Source organism: Littorina saxatilis, linkage group LG12, assembly GCF_037325665.1.
Source record: "Littorina saxatilis isolate snail1 linkage group LG12, US_GU_Lsax_2.0, whole genome shotgun sequence".
NCBI classification, from domain to species: Eukaryota; Metazoa; Mollusca; class Gastropoda; order Littorinimorpha; family Littorinidae; genus Littorina; species Littorina saxatilis.
Genome location: NC_090256.1, coordinates 57,849,981 through 57,869,778, shown reverse-complemented (window position 1 = coordinate 57,869,778; position 19,798 = coordinate 57,849,981). Strand labels below are relative to the sequence as shown.

Genomic DNA, 19,798 nt, shown 5'->3' with positions numbered 1-19,798 from the left:
TTCTTCTTCTTCTTCTTCTTCTTCTTCTTCTTCTTCTTCTTCTTCTTCTTCTTCTTCTTCTTCTTCTTCTTCTTCTTCTTCTTCTCTCTGTCTCTCTCTGTCTCTCTCTGTCTCTCTGTCTGTTTCTCTCTCTTTCTTTCTCTCTCCAGAAGTCTCTCTCTCTCTCTCTCTCTCTCTCTCTCTCTCTCTCTCTCTCTCTCTCTCTCTCAGTTTGAAGGTTTAGCTTGCTGATTACTTTATTTTCTATTCGTGTGTTTGTTTGACTGTTTTTTCTTGGTCATTTGTTTGTTTGTTTGTTTGTTTGCTTGTTTGTTTGCTTTTGGTTTTGTCATTTATTAGAATTTGTTATTATTATTAAGATATAAGGGCAGGTTGTAAGAAAAGGCGTAGCCTTAAACCTCTATCCTTGTAAAACAAAGTTCCATCATCATCTCTTTCTCAGAGGATTGGCGCGTGGCAGGCAGAAAAGGGTCCCTCACTGAGAATGTGGAGATAGAGAGGTGGGGGTGTGGTGACGAAGTGCAGAGGCTGGATATGAACTCTCTGTCATTGTCCATTATTCTGTCTACACAGTGAGCACCTCTGTCGGCTGGTGGTGATGATACGCCGTGTAGTGCACATTCTAATGCACAATAATGTTATCGTTGCAGGACATGAAGAACCAGATTCTGACCACCAACTGCTGGCTGAATCAGGTTGGTATCTTCTGTCTGTTTCCTTGATTCCATAAAGTATCGCCCCTGTCATTTTGCTGTGTCCTTTTCCTTTCTCATTAACGTACTATTTCACTGCGGAGTTTCCTTAAACACAGGTAGCAGGATTCATGTCCTCCCTCGTTTGACTTCACCACTATCATCTTCATCATCTGTCCTTCTCCTACCTGTCATATTTGGCAGCATTGATACACCACCTCCTGTTCCTCCTCCAACTTCACCTCGTCCTCCTCCTCCTCCTCCTCCTCCTCCTCCTCCTCCTCCTCCTCCTCCTCCTCCTCATCATCATCATCATCATCATCATCATCATCATCATCACCATCATCATACCGTAGATCAATTAGTAAGCGCGCTGGCTTTATAATCAGCTCATCGTAAACGGCGTGGGTTTAATAACGATTTTCAGAAGGAACCAAGAATCATCCTTGACTCTTGCAGGTGTCCTAACACCCCCGTACCCGTGTGTATGCATGCTCACAGCGAAAGTCTCAGGCTTTGGAAACAAGAATACCCGCATGTAGGATAAAAAGACTGGTTAGCGCGACTCTAGCTACCGCTTCACGCTTTCAAACAAACACACAAACAAACAAGTCGCGTAAGGCGAAATTACTACATTTAGTCAAGCTGTGGAACTCACAGAATGAAACTGAACGTAGTCCGCCGCTAGTGCAAAAGGCAGTGAAAGTGACGAGCCTGTTTGGCGCGGTAGCGGTTGCGCTGTGCTTCATAGCACGCTTTACTGTACCTCTCTTCGTTTTAACTTTCTGAGCGTGTTTTTCATCCAAATATATCATATCTATATGTTTTTGGAATCAGGAACCGACAAGGAATAAGATGAAATAGTTTTTAAAACGATTTCGGAAATTTAATTTTAATCATAATTTTCATATTTTTAATTTTCAGAGCTTGTTTTTAATCCGAATATAACATATTTATATGTTTTTGGAATCAGAACATGATAAAGAATAAAATAAAAGTAATTTTGGATCATTTTATAAAAAAATAATTTTAATTACAATTTTCAGATATTTAATTACCAAAGTCATTAATTAATTTTTAAGCCTCCATGCTGAAATGCAATACCGAAGTCCGGCCGTCGTCGAAGATTGCTTGGCCAAAATTTCAATCAATTTGATTGAAAATTGAGGGTGTGACAGTGCCGCCTCAACTTTTACAAAAAGCCGGATATGATGTCATAAAATACATTTATCGAAAAAATGAAAAAAATTCTGGGGATATCATACCCAGGAACTCTCATGTAAAATTTCATAAAGATCGGTCCAGTAGTTTAGTCTGAATCGCTCTACACACACACACGCACAGACAGACACGCACACACACATACACCACGACCCTCGTCTCGATTCCCCCCTCTACGTTAAAACATTTAGTCAACACTTGACTAAATGTAAACAAGTCGCGTAAGGCGAAAATACAATATTTAGTCAAGTAGCTGCCCTTTTTCAGCAAGACCGTATACTCGTAGCATCGTCAGTCCACCGCTCATGGCAAAGGCAGTGAAATTGACAAGAAGAGCGGGGTAGTAGTTGCGCTAAGAAGGATAGCACGCTTTTCTGTACCTCTCTTTGTTTTAACTTTCTGAGCGTGTTTTTAATCCAAACATATCATATCTATATGTTTTTGGAATCAGGAACCGACAAGGAATAAGATGAAAGTGTTTTTAAATTGATTTGGACAATTTAATTTTGATAGTAATTTTTATATATTTAATTTTCAGAGCTTGTTTTTAATCCGAATATAACATAATTATATGTTTTTGGAATCAGAAAATAATGGAGAATAAGATAAACGTAAATTTGGATCGTTTTATAAATTTTTATTTTTTTTTACAATTTTCCGATTTTTAATGACCAAAGTCATTAATTAATTTTTAAGCCACCAAGCTGAAATGCAATACCGAACCCCGGGCTTCGTCGAAGATTACTTGACCAAAATTTCAACCAATTTGGTTGAAAAATGAGGGCGTGACAGTGCCGCCTCAACTTTCACGAAAAGCCGGATATGACGTCATCAAAGACATTTATCAAAAAAATGAAAAAAACGTTCGGGGATTTCATACCCAGGAACTCTCATGTCAAATTTCATAAAGATCGGTCCAGTAGTTTAGTCTGAATCGCTCTACACACACACACACACACACACACGCACAGACAGACAGACAGACAGACAGACACACATACACCACGACCCTCGTCTCGATTCCCCCTCGATGTTAAAATATTTAGTCAAAACTTGACTAAATATAAAAAATGACCAAAAAACAAATAGTCAAAAAAAAAAATAGAAAATATCTCTGGACTTCCCCAAGGACAATAACTATGCTTAATACCAAATAGTCATCATTTGTTCTGTCTGCCCCATTTCGCAGCAGCCTTCTCATCCTCATTCTCCTTACCATCAATTTAAAATCAATTCAAACATCTCACCTTCCGATCGCATCCACGTATGATATGATTATGCTTCGTGTCGCACAGATCTGGACAGACGTGGGCCTGCAGTGGGACCCAGACAAGTATGGTGGCATCCGTGTCGTGCGTCTGCCGTTCGAGGAGGTGTGGCGCCCGGACATTCTGCTGTACAACAAGTAAGTCCTGTCACTGTCACCGTGTAACGCCTGACATTCTGCTGTACAACAAGTAAGTCCTGTCACTGTCACTGTGTAACGCCTGACATTCTGCTGCGCAACAAGTAAGTCCTGTCAATGTCACTGTGTAACGCCTGACATTCTGCTGTTCAACAAGTAAGTCCTGTCACTGGCTCTGTGAAACGCCTGACATTCTGCTGTACAACAAGTAAGTCATGTCACTTGCACTGTGTAACTCCTGACATTCTGCTGTACAACAAGTACACTGTCCTGTCACTGGCACTGTGAAACACCTGACATTCTGCTGTACAACAAGTAAGTCCTGTCACTGGCACTGTGTAACGCTGCAAGTGTAAGTCTTGACACTGCCACTGTGAACGCCTTTCTGTACAACAAGTTATATTACTGTCACTGGCACTGTTTAACGCTGTCAGTGTAAGTTATGTCACTGTCATTGTGTAACACCTGACATCTTTCTCAACAACATGTAAGAGTTGTCACTGTCATTGTGTAACACCTGTCATCTTGCTCTACAACATGTAAGAGTTGTCACTGTCATTGTGTAACACCTGACATCTTGCTCTACAACATGTAAGAGTTGTCACTGTCATTGTGTAACACCTGTCATCTTGCTCTACAACATGTAAGAGTTGTCACTGTCATTGTGTAACACCTGACATCTTGCTCTACAACATGTAAGAGTTGTCACTGTCATTGTGTAACACCTGTCATCTTGCTCTACAACATGTAAGAGTTGTCATTGTGTAACACCTGACATCTTGCTCTACAACATGTAAGAGTTGTCACTGTCATTGTGTAACACCTGACATCTTGCTCTACAACATGTAAGAGTTGTCACTGTCATTGTGTAACACCTGACATCTTGCTCTTCAACATGTAAGAGTTGTCACTGTCATTGTGTAACACCTGCCATCTTGCTCTACAACATGTAAGAGTTGTCACTGTCATTGTGTAACACCTGCCATCTTGCTCTACAACATGTAAGAGTTGTCACTGTCACTGTGTAACACCTGACATCTTGCTCTACAACATGTAAGAGTTGTCACTGTCATTGTGTAACACCTGCCACCTTGCTCTACAACATGCAAGAGTTGTCCTTGTCACTGTGTAACACCTGCCATCTTGCTCTACAGCATGTTAGTCATGTCACTGTCCCTGACTACTCGCAACATGTAAGTCCTGTTGTTTAGTCAGGCTAAGACTGATTCAGTTTAGTCGTAGACAAAATGCGCATATAACCTGAGAAATCTTACAATTGTTTTCAAATGGGGATCACAGAAAAAGCAAAGCCTTGTGACCATGTTGGCCATTGTCTCTGTTTTGGAGCTGTCAATTCACGTTTTCCTTCAGAGAGTGCACCTTTTCAGAAGAAAAAAAGAATCTGATTTCTTCCGCTAGGATAGTAGACACTCACGTACCACTTCCCGATAACAAAGTGCATCTTCCTCCATATTTCATACGCAGTGTTCTTCAAGTCACGAGGAAATCGCATTTGCGCAGCGCACACACAATCATTTAAGCGAGAACAAACCTCCCATTCATCCAGAAAGTAAAACTCATCTATGAAGAGCTCTCCGATATTGCAAATTTGATTGTGATATTTTGTGTTGGCATTGATTAGCATTTATACCGCGCTTTTTGCTTTGAGTTATTGCCCTTTTTCTCTGAACAATATTTTAAAGGACAAACATTACGGAATTGCGCGGAAATCTCCGTTGCAAAATAGCTAAGCACAGCTTTTCCATCGTCTCCGGGAGAACTTTTTCAAGTGTTTGAGTTCATTATTCTCGCCCTTTCAGTCGATCAGTGGAGGAACTGCACTGCTTAGTCGATTTTCGGGTGTGGGCGAGTTTGGGGATGTGTGCGTGTGTGTATCGTTTGGGGGTTCAAGACGGGAGAAATGCTTGGATAACGATTGTGACGTAATATCTCTTCCCACAATGCACTTTTAATGCATCATACATTTGGTGTATCCTTCTCAGCATTTGGTCTCTTAACATTGTTTATGGTCTATAGAAGATACTCTACGAATAAAGGAGCGTTTGACGGTTTGTCATGCCAACCTTGGAGAATAATCCATTTCTGTTAAAAAGCCTCTTTGAAACAGGAAACTTTTTTTTTTTGCAGTGAATCAGATGCTTTCAGTCTGATTTGGATTGCTTACTTGTGCTCCATTTAAGAATGAACCCTCACGTAATGATTGTTCCTATTAGGCCCTAAATGAAAGTGGGACCACAAGCAGTTTATGTCAATGCATTGTAAGCTGACTTTTAAAATCGTCTCCATTTCCCTAGTTATCCCTATACATGTACGTTCAAAATAATTGAATGCTGCTTTAAGGTCAACGTGAGTAGACTTGTGAATCTGAACCTGCACTGTGTTTTTACAGTCAGACAAGTGTGTGTGTGTGTGTGTGTGTGTGTGTGTGTGTGTGTGTGTGTGTGTGTGTGTGTGTGTGTTTTGTTTTGTCTTTTGTTCGTTTTTACATTTAGTCAAGTTTTGACTAAATGTTTTAACATAGAGGGGGAATCGAAACGAGGGTCGTGGTGTATGTGTGTGTGTGTGTGTGTGTGTGTGTGTGTGTGTGTGTGTGTCTGTGTCTGTGTGTCTGTGTGTCTGTGCGTGTGTCTGTCTGTGCGTGTGTGTGTGTAGAGCGATTCAGACCAAACTACTGGACCGATCTTTATGAAATTTTACATGAGAGTTCCTGGAAATGATATCCCCGGAAGTTTTTTTCTTTTTTTTAAAAAATACCTTTGATGACGTCATATCCGGCTTTTTGTAAAAGTTGAGGCGGCACTGTCACACTCTCATTTTTCAATCAAATTGATTGAAATTTTGGTCCAGCAATCTTCGACGAAGGCCGGACTTCGGTATTGCATTTCAGCTTGGTGGCTTAAAAATTAATTAATGACTTTGGTCATTAAAATTTTAAAAATTGTAAAAAGAAAATATTTTATAAAACGATCCAAATTTACGTTCATCTTATTTTTCATCATTTTCTGATTCCAAAAACATATAAATATGTTATATTTGGATTAAAAACAAGCTCTGAAAATTAAAAATATAAAAATTATGATCAAAATTAAATTTTCGAAATCAATTTAAAAACACTTTCATCTTATTTCTTGTCGGTTCCTGATTCCAAAAACATATAGATATGATATGTTTGGATTAAAAACACGCTCAGAAAGTTAAAACGAAGAGAGGTACAGAAAAACGTGCTATCCTTCTCAGCGCAACTACTACCTTGCTCTTCTGGTCAATTTCACTGCCTTTGCCATGAGCGGTGGACTGACGATGCTACGAGTATACGGTCTTGCTGAAAATTTGCATTGCGTTCAGTTTCATTTTGTGAGTTCGACAGCTTGACTAAATGTTGTATTTTCGCCTTACGCGACTTGTTTATTGTTGTTTTCGTGTGTGTTTTGTTTTGGAGGGAGGTGCCACGAGTTTCCCTTTAAGAAATAGAGATGTTCAACTCAATGTGTAACGTAATTTTATCGTCATTCTTTCCTCAGCGCCGACGTGTCGTCCCACTTCTCGTCCATCAGCAGCAACGTGATCGTCACAAACGACGGCAACGTGACGTGGCTGTGCATGATCATCTTCAAGTCGTCCTGCCTCATCAACGTGCGCTACTTCCCCTTCGACTGGCAGAACTGCTCCCTGTGGTTCGCCTCCTGGACCTACGACGGCTTCAACATCAACCTGATCATCAACAGCGAGGAGGGCGACACCTCTAACTACATCGCCAACAGCGAGTGGGAGTTGTTGGCCATGCTGGTAGAGAAAAACGTCCGCTACTATTCCTGCTGCAAGGTCAGTGCCGCTCACTGAGTTATTAATAGCCATAGACTGGTGGGTAAGAACGTCCGCTACTATTCCTGCTGCAAGGTCAGTTTCGCTCACTGAGTTATAAATAGCCATAGACTGGTGAGTAAGAACGTCCGCTACTATTCCTGCTGCAAGGTCAGTTCCGCTCACTGAGTTATTAATAGCCATAGACTGGTGGGTAAGCACGTCCGCTACTACTCCTGCTGCAAGGTCAGTGCCGCTCACTGACCCAAGTTATAAATAGCCATAGACTTGTTGAAATGATAGTCCCCTACTAATACTGCAGCAAGGTCAGTGTCGCTGATTCAATTATAAATAGCCATAGACTGTTGGTTAGCTGGTAGCCATGTGAGATGAACGTCCAGTACTACATCTATTGCAAGATCAGTTCCTACTTTACTGTAGTGATCTCTCTAGCCAGTCCACATTCCAATAGATCTTTCAATAACCAATAAACCTTGTTCTTTTGGAACAATCGAATCGCATCTCCGAATCACGGTATTTTGAAATACCACTTTCAAATCGTATACATGTACCTTTAAATCAATCCGTCAACACATGTCCCTGGGCACTGCGGGCACTGATGACGTTACATCTAACGTTCATCATCTCTTATAAGAATGAGTCACTTTTCTAAGGGGGCCGGGCATGTTGTGAAAATTAAGTCAAAGCCGTATCTCTGGTGTTTATCAACGCATCTTAATAAAGCAGGACTTTATGTAATAGCTTGACATGTCAAATTACATGTTGAGGAATGTAATAGTTCAAGTCATTGAGCAGGACATTCACATTTTCTGTTGACGGATAAAGTATTTCGTTTAATTAAGCAGGGTATGTCAAACTAGGCTATGTATTCACGGATTTGGTATTTTTATGCAATGTTTGTCCAAAATCCCCTAATCACTTTACAATATTACTGGCGGTGCACTGTTTGCCAACGAAGCTCACTCCTTGTTGACAAGAACTGTCTTTGTGTGCGTGTAGGAACCGTACCCAGACATCACGTTCTACATCTTGATCAGGCGACGGCCACTGTTCTACATCTTCAACATGATCCTGCCCTGCATCCTCATCACGCTCGTGGCGCTGCTCGGTTTCTACATCCCCAGCGACAGCGGCGAGAAGGTGACCATGGGCATCACCACGCTGCTCTCCATGACCGTCTTCATGATGCTCGTCACAGAGAACATGCCGCCCACCTCCGACGTTTTGCCGCTTATAGGTCAGTGACTTAAGAAAGCACACTCCTTCCCTCGGAAATTTCTCCTTCTTCGTTCACTGGCTGAAACTCCAACGGTTTTTACGTGTATGACCGTTTCTACCACACCATTTAGGCAGTCATAGGCTGCTTTCGGGGGACTTCCCTTGGAAACGATTCGGCTCACCATCTTACATCCAACCAGGCTTGGTTTAAACAAAACTTTATTCAATTTTAATCATGACAAGAACAATGCATGGATGATTACATACTCAAGCATATAATGCTTATTTTAAGCAATCATAGTAATTACAAAACAAAGGTTAGCATGATGGCGGAATAAATACATTAACTTCTTTCAGAAAACGAGAAAACAAAACAAACAAAAAACAAAACAGATACACAAACAAGCAGAAAATGGGAAGGGGTTGGTGATACAGGAGGTGGGAAAAGGGCACGAGAGAACAGGAATAGGAGTTAAGCCCGCCACCGACCACAGCCGAACCACGCCGAAACCAGCTCGTCGAACGCTCGGCGAACATTCCACCGAACCAGTTTCTATATACCCTGATTTGATGACGTCGGCGAACGTTCGCCGAACTAGCTCGTCGCGGCCCGGCCGTAGCTAGCAGCTAGCTTAGGGAAAAAAGGAGAAAAAGAAGAAGACTTGGAGCGCCAATATTTGAGGAGAGTGGATCTCATTTCAATTGTAATAAGTGCACATAAAACAGAGTTAATGCGTATTGTGGTCAGAGGAAAAGTCACTACATTGCGCATAAATCGAGACATAATTAATTAGTCGAATAACAACAAAAGAACATGAGAGAGTTTATGGTGAAAAATTTGTCAGGCAGCATGTCGCATGACAGTGTCTAATAAATGTAATGAGTGAAATATAGAGGCTCATTAACGGAACCTGCCCGTCTGTCTAATATAGTCCTGTACAGTTATGAATATGGTCTGGTTGACATTTCGTGAATATTGCGGGATGCCTTTCAATAATATTTCAATATACTTATAATCATTTGTCAAATTATCAATGGACAATAATCTTATATCTCTATACAAGGGACAATGCAATAAGTAATGTTCAGCAGTCTCGCTGGGACAACCACACTCGCATTGAGGGCAATCCCTAAGGTGCCGCTTACATAAATCAAAATTCAAATCACTCATACCAATACGCAATCTGCAATGATGTACTTGTTCAAATCTTTCTCCAAAATAATAATGGCATGGTACTTTAAAATCAGCATTTAACAAATAATTTTTGAACTCGCTCAAGGAGGTGGTCATTTTAACGTTATCTGGTAAGGTGTTCCACAGTACAGTCGTTTTGGGGATAAAAGAGTTGCGGAATAATTCGGTTCTATGTGGAGGCACGTATCTTTCTAATGGTCTTCGTCTATGATACGGATTAATGTCAACTACAAGAGGGGGCAATGCATTTACTAAGTACTGGGGGCATTTGTTATGTATCATCTTATGAAAAACAATTAATTTATGTCTTTTCCTTCGTTCTTCAAGGCTACATAGCCCACTTTCCTCATACAGCTTTGCATGGCTAGTGCCTTTAACTCCACCTATTATAATTCGTAGGGCTTCTAAGTGTAATTTTTCTAAAGCATCTGCCATTATCTTAGTGCAATTATCCCAAACAACATCTGCATAGTCGAAATGGGGTAAAATAAAAGACTTATACATTATTTCCAAACTTTTTCGACTTAATCTATATTTATAAAATCGTAAACAATTAATCAGTAAATTCGCTTTTTTAACTATACTTTGGATGTGGGCATCCCACTTGCAGGTGCTCTGTAAAATCACTCCAAGGTGTTTGTGTTGATCTACTTTTTCTAGAAAGACATTGTTGAAAAACAAGGGTTGAGGGGGGATTAAATCACGTTGAATATTTAACAATTCAGTCTTAGTCTCGTTAAATTTAACTTTCCATTTATTGGCCCATGCACTAATTTTATCAAGATCTTGATTTAATATATTGGTTCGTCTGTCTACATCTTCTAATGCAAGATACATGCTTGTGTCGTCAGCAAACAACTTAATTCCGGATTCAATATTCTTTACAATATCGTTAATGTAAACCAAAAATAAAAGCGGCCCAAGCACGGATCCCTGTGGAACACCGGCAGGAATCTTTTTAACATTAGACTGTGTTCCCTTAATTACAACAACTTGCTTGCGGTCTGTTAAATAATCACAAAACCATAATAATAACCGACCTCTAATGCCCACTGCTTCTAACTTGGCCAAAAGACCCTTGTGCCACACTCTATCGAACGCTTTCGACACATCAAAAAATACAGCTTGGGTCGTAATGCCTCTGTCATGACAGGAACAAAATTCATTGTAAATCGAAATCAATTGGAATACACATGAATCGTCTGGCAAAAAACCAGACTGCTGTGGAATGAGTATGTGATTTGCCTTTAAAAAATCAAAAACATGTACATAAACACATCTTTCTAACACCTTAGCAACACAACTCAGTAATGATATAGGACGGTAATTATTACACATTTCTGCTGGACCTTTTTTATATACTGGAGTAACATGGGCTAGTTTCCACGAGGCGGGAAATTTTCCTTCAAGTAAACTTCTATTAAATATTTTTAAAAGGGGTTCTGATACAACATCCGCAGAAGCAATTAGTAATCGTTTATGTATTAGATCGGGACCTGCAGCTTTCGTCTTCTTCAAATTTATAATAACATCTTTTACTTCATTAACTGACAAGACTAAATTATTCATAAAACAATCAGAAATTGGGATTTCGGGAGGTTCATCGTCTGGATTCTCAATGGACGAATTCTGAATAAACTGATCATTAAAGATATTAGCTTTATCGTGGTTTAAGTAATGTATTTGACCTTCTGAGTGGATTGGTGGAAGTTCCTCAGTTTTCATACCCTTCTTTTTCATAAAGGATTTGACTAATTTCCACCATTGTTTAGTTCCGAATTTTGTAGGGTCTGAGATCTTTGTATCCAAATTGGAATAGTACTCGATAATTCTTTCTCTTTTCTTTTGTGTCAATAAATTACGTGTCTGTCGATACAACAACCAATCTTCGGGTAAATCGGTTAATCTCGCTTTAGTGTGTATCTGATCGCGTGCATCAATTAAATCTAAGATGTCAGATGTTACCCACTCCTTGTCCTCCGATCGAACTGTTACAGTCTTAACCGGCATATTCTCTTTGGCAATGCTCATGAAAATCTGAGTAAAATCTTGGACATTTTCATCAAGACATTTATCAATAAAGACAGCAGACCAATCAACTTGGGAAAGTGATCCACAAAAACTTTCAATATTCATCTTATCATAATTATAAATGGTTCTTTTAAATGAGCGATTAGGAATAACTACAGTATTTAGTACTGCACATGGTACACTGTGGTCACTACACACAGGAGGAAAAACATCTACACGCTGTATCATATGCGGGGTTTGGGTTATTATTAAGTCTAGGCAGGTACTACTTGTCTCCGTGACACGTGTTGGCAGGGTTACAAGTTGGGTAAGTTGATATAAGTTCAATATGTTCAGGAGATGCTGGGAGGGGTTACTACCAAAATCGGAGTTAAAGTCTCCAAGGACGATAAATTTGACAAACTGGTTATTTACTCGACGAATGCTTTCGTCAACTAAGTCCCAATATTGGACCTTCGCATTAGGTGGTCGATAAAAAGAACCCACTAAAAGTCTATCTTTATGAAACTTAATTTCAGTCCAGACTGCTTCAAGTCCTGGCAAGTGCAGGTCTGGACGTGGCTTACAAAACAAATATGTTTTAACATAAATGGCTACTCCCCCATGTGGGTCGTTTGGTCTGTCTAGTCTTATTGGAGGTTGAAAATTTGGGATCAGTAGTGAGGAACTGTCGTCTGTATGGGATAACCAAGTCTCAGATATGGTTAAAACGTCATGCTTTTGGACTTCAGGATGCAATAAATCAATTTTATTTTTAATACTGCGAGCGTTAATATGGACAATGGACACTTGTTGTGGGGGACCTGGTTTTTTTTCAACATCTTCAGATAAATACAGGCGTTTCAGGGCAAATAGGCCAGAGGTGTATTCAAGGCGTGCAGAACAAAAACAAGTACATTCTTCACTGTAAAAACAGCTAACATTTTGCATCCAACGCGTCGAGCTACCATCAATCTTACTCCCTGCAAATAAAAACACGAACAAGGCAAGTGTGACACGGCTCGGACATCTTAGGCACATCAAAATAAAAAATGGTAACAGGGAAGATTCGCACAAAAACTCTAACTTAAGGCCTAGAGCTACTGCCTTTACATGGAAGCAACCAATTCTAGCTCTATAAAGGATTAAATTAAGTGACATTTTCCAGCAACATCAGAAACAGTGTCGTGACGAGGAGAGTGCATTGCATGTTATCAACTGTGACTCTGGCGCTTAGTCTACATGGGAGATAGGAGCAAGAAGAAGGGAAAAGTTTGCATAGGGGTTTAAAAATACGAACAGAAGAGGCTGGACAGTTTATGTACAGACAAAAGAAGACGGGGTTGACGTGCATTTGGGCTATAGCCGATGAGGCCCTCCATTTCATAAAAGAGCATGCATACAAGCAGTTCATAAACTAACAGGCAAAACGTACAGTCCAACTCAAGAGTAAACTCCAGCATATATGTGGGACTAGATTTAGGATTGGAAACACTCTATTGGACCAAGTGATTAACTTTTCAATCCATGAAAACACGCACAAGACAAAAGCAAACGCAAATACATCAGCTAAACAACCGTGCAAATATAATCGACAAACAATAAAATAGTTCTTCAGTTAGTGATCTTACTAATCAAAGAGCATCAAAATCCAGTAGCTACGCGACAAACGACTTTATAAATACTCCAACTATTTCAAATAATTACAGTCTAAATGATCGGTTAATGAGGCAGATAAACAACTGGACACTCATAAACAGTATTTTCTGGGGTGCATGACTGGACGCCATTATAGGTGCGGCAGCACTCAGTGTACCCACTATATCAGACACTGTGACAGTGCACGGGGAAATAGACTGAGGTTGTCAACAACGCGAGAGCTGCAAGAAAGGGTTACATAATCAACACGACCAGAAGACAGTCTGATAAGCGATCAGCTATACGACCAAGATGATTAACGCAGTCATCTAAAGAGTCAGTTGGAGGGTAATCATCGAAGTGATCATACAACTTGTCGAACGAATACTGGAATAGAAAACTATGCAGTCAATCAGGTAAGACATCAGGTTTTGTTTGTTTGTATTCTTGTTTGTTTTTTAACTCGACAAACGCTGGTCCGGGATATGTGTTGATCTACAAGTATCCAACAGATTAAATGAATAATAGGAAATAACCAAGAAGCACGCAAGTTGATAATGTTTAGGAACATGAGGCTTCAAGCAGGACAAGTGCGTAACACAGTTTTACAAGTCCATCACTCCACGTGGCCACATACCAAATATCAACAATGTGGGTGTTTTCTTTGCAGAGTGACAATTTGTTATGAATCAATTTCTAAAATTCTCACGGGTATCTGCAAAATTATTCATTACAAATTCCAAATCTGAAGAGGAAGCAGTGAGGATGTTGATTTCAGATATGTGTCCACGTGGACAGATGGTCTTATTCCATGTAAAAGCCTGGGCAGATCCCAGATGGTGAGTCGAATCGTTTCCAAAGGAATTCCCCCAAAAGCGGCGTATGTTTTTACGGAAAGGGTTGAGTAGAAGTGACAAGAAGTGACTACATGACCTTGATTGTCGCAGACTGTTTGGTGTGTTCCTATCTAGGCCTTTGTCTGTGTGTCTTTTATTGTTTTAATGATCGATGCTCGTCATCGACATCATACGGCCCAGCTCAGACATTCTGTCGCTTGTGGGTCATACAGTTAGCGTAGTTACTTAAAGCTGTTCATGTAGGCGAGGTCTCTGCAAAGGCTCCATATCTTGTCGCTTCATTTGCCACAAGCGCCCTTTCTGTGAATGTTAACCTGATGCAAACTGTGTCTAAGTACACTAAAGTTACATGACCCCCCCCCCCCCCCTTCCTCCGACCCCATTGCCCTCTGTATTGCATATCGTACTCATAACTTACATGTCTGTGCTGTGATACACTGATTCTTGTGTTTTATTGTATTATACGACACGTATAAATGGGGAAAAACTTAAAATATGATTTAAAAAAAAATGTGCTGCAATTAATGATCGTGCGGTGTGTTGTGCAGGTATATACTACGGCATGACCATCTTCATCGTGTCGTTCGCCACGGGCATGACGGTGTTCACGCTCAACATCCACCACAAGGGCGTGCGCGGCAAGGAGGTGCCGGCCTTCGTCAAGCTCATCTGCTTCAGGATCCTCGCCAGGCTCTTCTGTATACGGGTCGAGTCCTCGCACATTGTAAGCGATTCAGCCATTGTAAGTTCAAGCGTGTGTTAGATTTTTTTCCGATACAACTTTTCTTTCTCCGCTTAGCGAAGTGAAAACACACATTTAAATCCTTGTGAAGCAGTTAACAACACCAAGGTCACGTGTTAATAATGTCATCTTTCCAGCCAAGAATGAGAAGATCAATGAAAATCTTGATATTTTGTTCAATTTTCTAAATTTTAAGCTTTCTAACCCTTTTCCTTTTTTAATTCGTTATTCCGATATTTGCAGTGCTGAAGATAATGATAATGATGATGATGATGATGATGATGATGATGATGATGATGATGATGATGATGATGATGTTTCCAGTTCACACCGGAGTGTAACGGAGCAGCAGGCAGTTCCTCATATATCCGGTACAAAATGGCGCCTCAACATGAACCGGATATTTCACCGGTTGTGGTAAGCTTCGTGTTCGAGATCAGTACAAGATTCACGTATGGGGAAAATAACAAAGTACTAAAGCAAACGTGGTTTTATTTTATTTTTCTGGATGGGAATGATTTGTGGCTTTTATACTTTTTCAGAAGTGGGGGGGGGGGATGCAAGAGGTAGATGGGAAGTGTCTACAGCAGTTGTAGTGTTAGCACAGGCTTGTTAGAATTATTATATAACGAAGCATTATGGAATTCAGCCCGATTGTGTGTGTGCAGGAGTACAAGGCAGGCTCAGAACACGTCAACTTGGGGCGGGTAGACATCCGGGTAGACAAAGAGCAACACCAACAACAGCCCCTTTCCCCTACGCACACCCACCCCCACTCCTCCCCCACCCACAGTCACAGCGGCGGTGGGGGAAGCCCACGAGGGGGTGGCGGTGGCACCGGAAGTGTGACCTCAAGCAACTTCCTGTACCCGCTTCAGCGTATGCGCACATCTCTGAACACGAACAATACGCCCTCTGCCTACCCTCCACCCTCCCCGACGTTAGGAGGCGGGGCCGTGGGTGGGATGGCGGCAGGTACTGGGGCTGGGGCGGGGAATGGGGCGGACAGTTTCGAGACGCAGTTCTCGCGGGTGTTGCACAAAGTGTACCAGACGATAGAGCGCAACGAGATGCGTGTGCTGGAGCAGGACAAGCGTGACGTCATCAAGGTGGAGTGGCAGCAGGTGGCGCAGATCACGGACAGGGTCCTTCTGCTGTTGTTTGTCACCGCCACTTTCACCATCACTGGCGTCGTGCTCTTCCAGTCCCCCAACCTGGAGGTCCCTTAGGGCAGGTATGCGGGGGGGGGGGGGGGGGGGGGAGGGGGGGCAGGTATGCGTGCACGGCCATTCTGACGCTAGACACCAACTCATTCAAAAACCACGTCTTCTTCGAAACCCCCAGGCGAGAGTTTTGATGATAATAGAGAATCAGTCTAGTGCGTTTGTTTTGAGGAGTAGCAACAAACATACTAGTGTGTTTTTATTATGAGGACTATCTGCTCGTGAGAAATCAGGGGAACGCAAGAGAGACATAGTTGTGAGTGTTGTTGTTGTTTGTTATTACTCAAACTATTTGCATCGAATTTCCCGTCAAAAAGTGTGAACGGTCGGGGAAAAAACATGAAGTCTTGTGAAAACTTGTGTTATATGAAAAACAGATATCCTCTGTCCTCTTCAGGCTCAGGTCCAGGCAGAAACAGCGATGCTGTCACGAAGACAGCGCTTCTCTAGAGGAAGCAAACGTAGCACCGTATTTCCATTGCGGCGACGAAGGAGTGTGGTAATATTATTTTTCGTCAACCTGAAAACTGTCTTCATCAAGAAACCCTCCTGTTCCAAACTGTGCAAGGGGTCATTCTCAAAAATCAGCAAGTTAAGCTATGAAACCTGAAGACCAGGCGCGAGTCATACTTGTCTCTTTGTTGTCACTCACCACACTGTGTCGTGTGTTGGATGTCGTGTGCACAGCTTTCCGCACCTCTCAAACCTCGGAAGTGGAAAATCTCTGACGCGTGAAAATCTGCTTTGTGACGCGATGTGGTTCTGGCAATTAGTTTCTGTCCACGAATCCTGGACTGAGTTCTTCTCCTCCACGTTGATAACGCTGAAGTGTTGATGCACCAATAAGAAGAATGGCTGTGCTGACTGTGTGCTTCTCAGTCTCGTCCTCTGTTCTTCTGATGTTGGAAGGGTGATATTTATTGTGCGACCCGCATGTCTCAAGCCTCCCGATCTTTGCTTCGTGGATATGTTCGTACGTGTCTCGGGTACTCACTGTACCAAGATAAACTCCGCAGAATTCAACTAAAGTTTGGCGATTAAGTTCATCACTTGGTCAGGTTCAAGAAGTACAACATAGAAGATTGTGTTAGCGCGAGAAGTAAATTGGCGATGTTTTTATTGGTCAAAGATATATCCCGATAAAATGTTGCCAATTCGAGGAGTAATTCGGTGTCGAATGTGCTGGTTTGAGAACTAAGCTGCTGATCGTAGTGCCAGCATAATTTGGATAATTGTACTGGTCGGAGAGGTGCACTAGGTACGACTGTGCTGATCCCAGAAATACGCAGGCGATACCTGTGCTGGCTCCACAGGTATATTCGCGACGATTGTGCTCGGCTGGTGATAATTGTACTGGTTCGAGTACGCTGGCGATAAACTCACTAAGCTTGTCTGAGAAGTACACGGGTGATAACTGTGGTGTACAGTGGCGAATACACAGAGATGGTCGGTGAAGTCCGCTGGTGACGACTGTTCCGGATCGAGATATGTGCTGATGATGATTGTTCTTGTCTATGAAGTACACAAGCGAGTATTCAGCGAGTATTACTGGTCTGTGAAATACACTTGCAGAGATTGCGCAGGCCAGGGAAGCACACCGGCAACTTTTTTGCTCTTCCCATAATTATGCTTCCTGTGAATCGGAGACATAGCCACGGACAACTTATTTCTCTCGAGTGAGGGGTAAGAAACACAACAAGCCCTTATGTTTTATCTTCTTTCAGTCCCGTAATGACAATGTTCTGCCGTAGGACTTGTTCTGAACTGGAACCTCTCCCCATCACTATCATACTGACATTGACATTATAGGAGACAGGAAGATGGACACTCTCATGTGTCGTGCAACCGCTGATGCATGTGATTCAGGTAGACAACAATCACCACCTAATTACGTGTGACAGAAGTCAGGAGGAAAGTGTATGTCACTGTGGTGAATACAACACTGTGATGTGCCACGCGTACTTTTCTGGAGTATAGAGAAGATGTGACAAGCTAGAGGCTGTTTGTGCACGGCTCCAAAGAGTCCACGAATTAGATGCTTCTTGTTTGGATATATGTGTATTAGACTGCTTCGTAAATGACTATACGCAGTCCCCTCTTCCCAAATACATCCAAAAGTACAGCAAGTGCAAGGCTTTTCAAAGAAGATGCCGGTGTACCAGCAATTTTGGCGAGACCGACTTGCATCTCGTTATTGTAAGGTATCTTCCTGCTTATCGCTGTCACGTCCACACAAGCTTTTCACAGCAACAACAAAAACAACCCCCCCCCCCCCCCAAAAAAAAAGAGCTACATTTCCAACAAACGGAGTAAATGTGAGAGGACAACCACTTGTGGCGGAAATACACTTACTGTGGTCAAAAAGTACTCTTACAGTTTAAACTGTTGTGATCTGTACCTTGCTGCAAAGGGAAAGATTTAAGTTCGTCATTGTTGCATGACTCAGTTTATGAAAAAGTGTTATATTAATGGGTTTTTTTAATTGGTCAAAGAAATGTCTGCACACAAGTACTGACGGAACTTAGCCTGAAGATAACCTTTTGTTACGTGCGTGGAGCGAAGTGATGCCCATCTCCGGAGACATACATGGATGTAATATAAGAACATGTGTGCCCCAGAACTCTATTTACAGTACATTGTTGTTCACTCGGCGTTGTCTCGTTATTTAAAGAACAATACGGATTATGTATATGCTGTCACTGAAGAATTCTCGAAATTGTATTTTAATGATAAAGTGATGTTAAAAGCTAGAGATTTTCGAAATTTTATGACAGATATGAAATATAGTCCACCCTGCTGTGTTCGATTTTGGCTGAACAAACTTGGTATTAGTATTGAAGAAAAAGTTTGGCTTAATGCAAAAGAAACAACAACAGAAACCAGACTAAAAGAATTACAGTGGAAGATATTACACAATATATACCCAACCAATATTCTCCTCTTAAAAATGGGACTCGCAAATAATGATAAATGTCCATACTGTATTGAACAAGTTGATTACATTGAACATTTCTTTTTCTATTGCAGTAAAATTCACCATTTGTGGAAGCATGTTGAAACATTGTTCTACAATCGATATAACATAGCAATTATTTTACAAGCAACAGATGTGCTGATTTATGTGCGAGATAAGAATGGTTTGACACATGAAATGTTTAAGTATCTTACCCATTTAATCTTGATTGGAAAAATGTGTATAAGTAAATTTAGATATGGGACACCCCTTGAAATATTATTTATTTTTCAAAGGGACTTAACCCTCAGGGGCCTGGTATAAGTTGAGTGTTAAAAAAGATTTGGTGTACTGGAAACTGAGCTGAACATTAGGAATAAATTTATGTTATGATTATTTTTATTTATTTATTTATTTGAACATATTAGTTTACTGATAAGGTTTAAAAAAAAAAAAAGAAAAAAAAAAGAAAAAAAAAAAGAACATGTGTGTGGGGTGCCTGATCAGGAGAGACACTGTTTGCTTCCTTTTCGCAAAACTGGTTCACGTGTTGGAGAGTGGTTTAAACAAATCGGCTGGCACATGAATTCGCGATAGCCAGAACGTAACACATCTGCAACTGTGCCAATGATGCTTGGATGAGACTTTTGAGTGTAGATCTAGTGAGCGAGAAGCTGCAATTGTGCTTTTACGAACATCAATTGCTGTGAATTTCCCAACGTTGCAATCAAGCACGAATCATTATATGGAAATACAAACAGAACTTTACTTAAACATTTCTTTCTCAGTGGCCCCCGATCT

The 19,798-nt window shown here is 41.2% G+C and overlaps 1 protein-coding gene across 1 annotated transcript in view; it reads left to right on the top strand.

The window, feature by feature from the left end:
* Positions 1 to 16,050, top strand: part of LOC138983146 (neuronal acetylcholine receptor subunit alpha-10-like) — a 74,210-nt gene extending 58,160 nt beyond the window's left edge. Inside the window, exons 4-10 of the mRNA XM_070356554.1 lie at positions 651 to 695; positions 3,209 to 3,318; positions 6,861 to 7,161; positions 8,161 to 8,398; positions 14,628 to 14,803; positions 15,146 to 15,238; positions 15,490 to 16,050. Of these exons, the coding sequence (XP_070212655.1) occupies positions 651 to 695; positions 3,209 to 3,318; positions 6,861 to 7,161; positions 8,161 to 8,398; positions 14,628 to 14,803; positions 15,146 to 15,238; positions 15,490 to 16,050 (1,524 nt within the window). The remainder of the gene's footprint in view (positions 1 to 650; positions 696 to 3,208; positions 3,319 to 6,860; positions 7,162 to 8,160; positions 8,399 to 14,627; positions 14,804 to 15,145; positions 15,239 to 15,489) is intronic.
* The last annotated feature ends 3,748 nt before the right edge of the window (positions 16,051 to 19,798 follow it).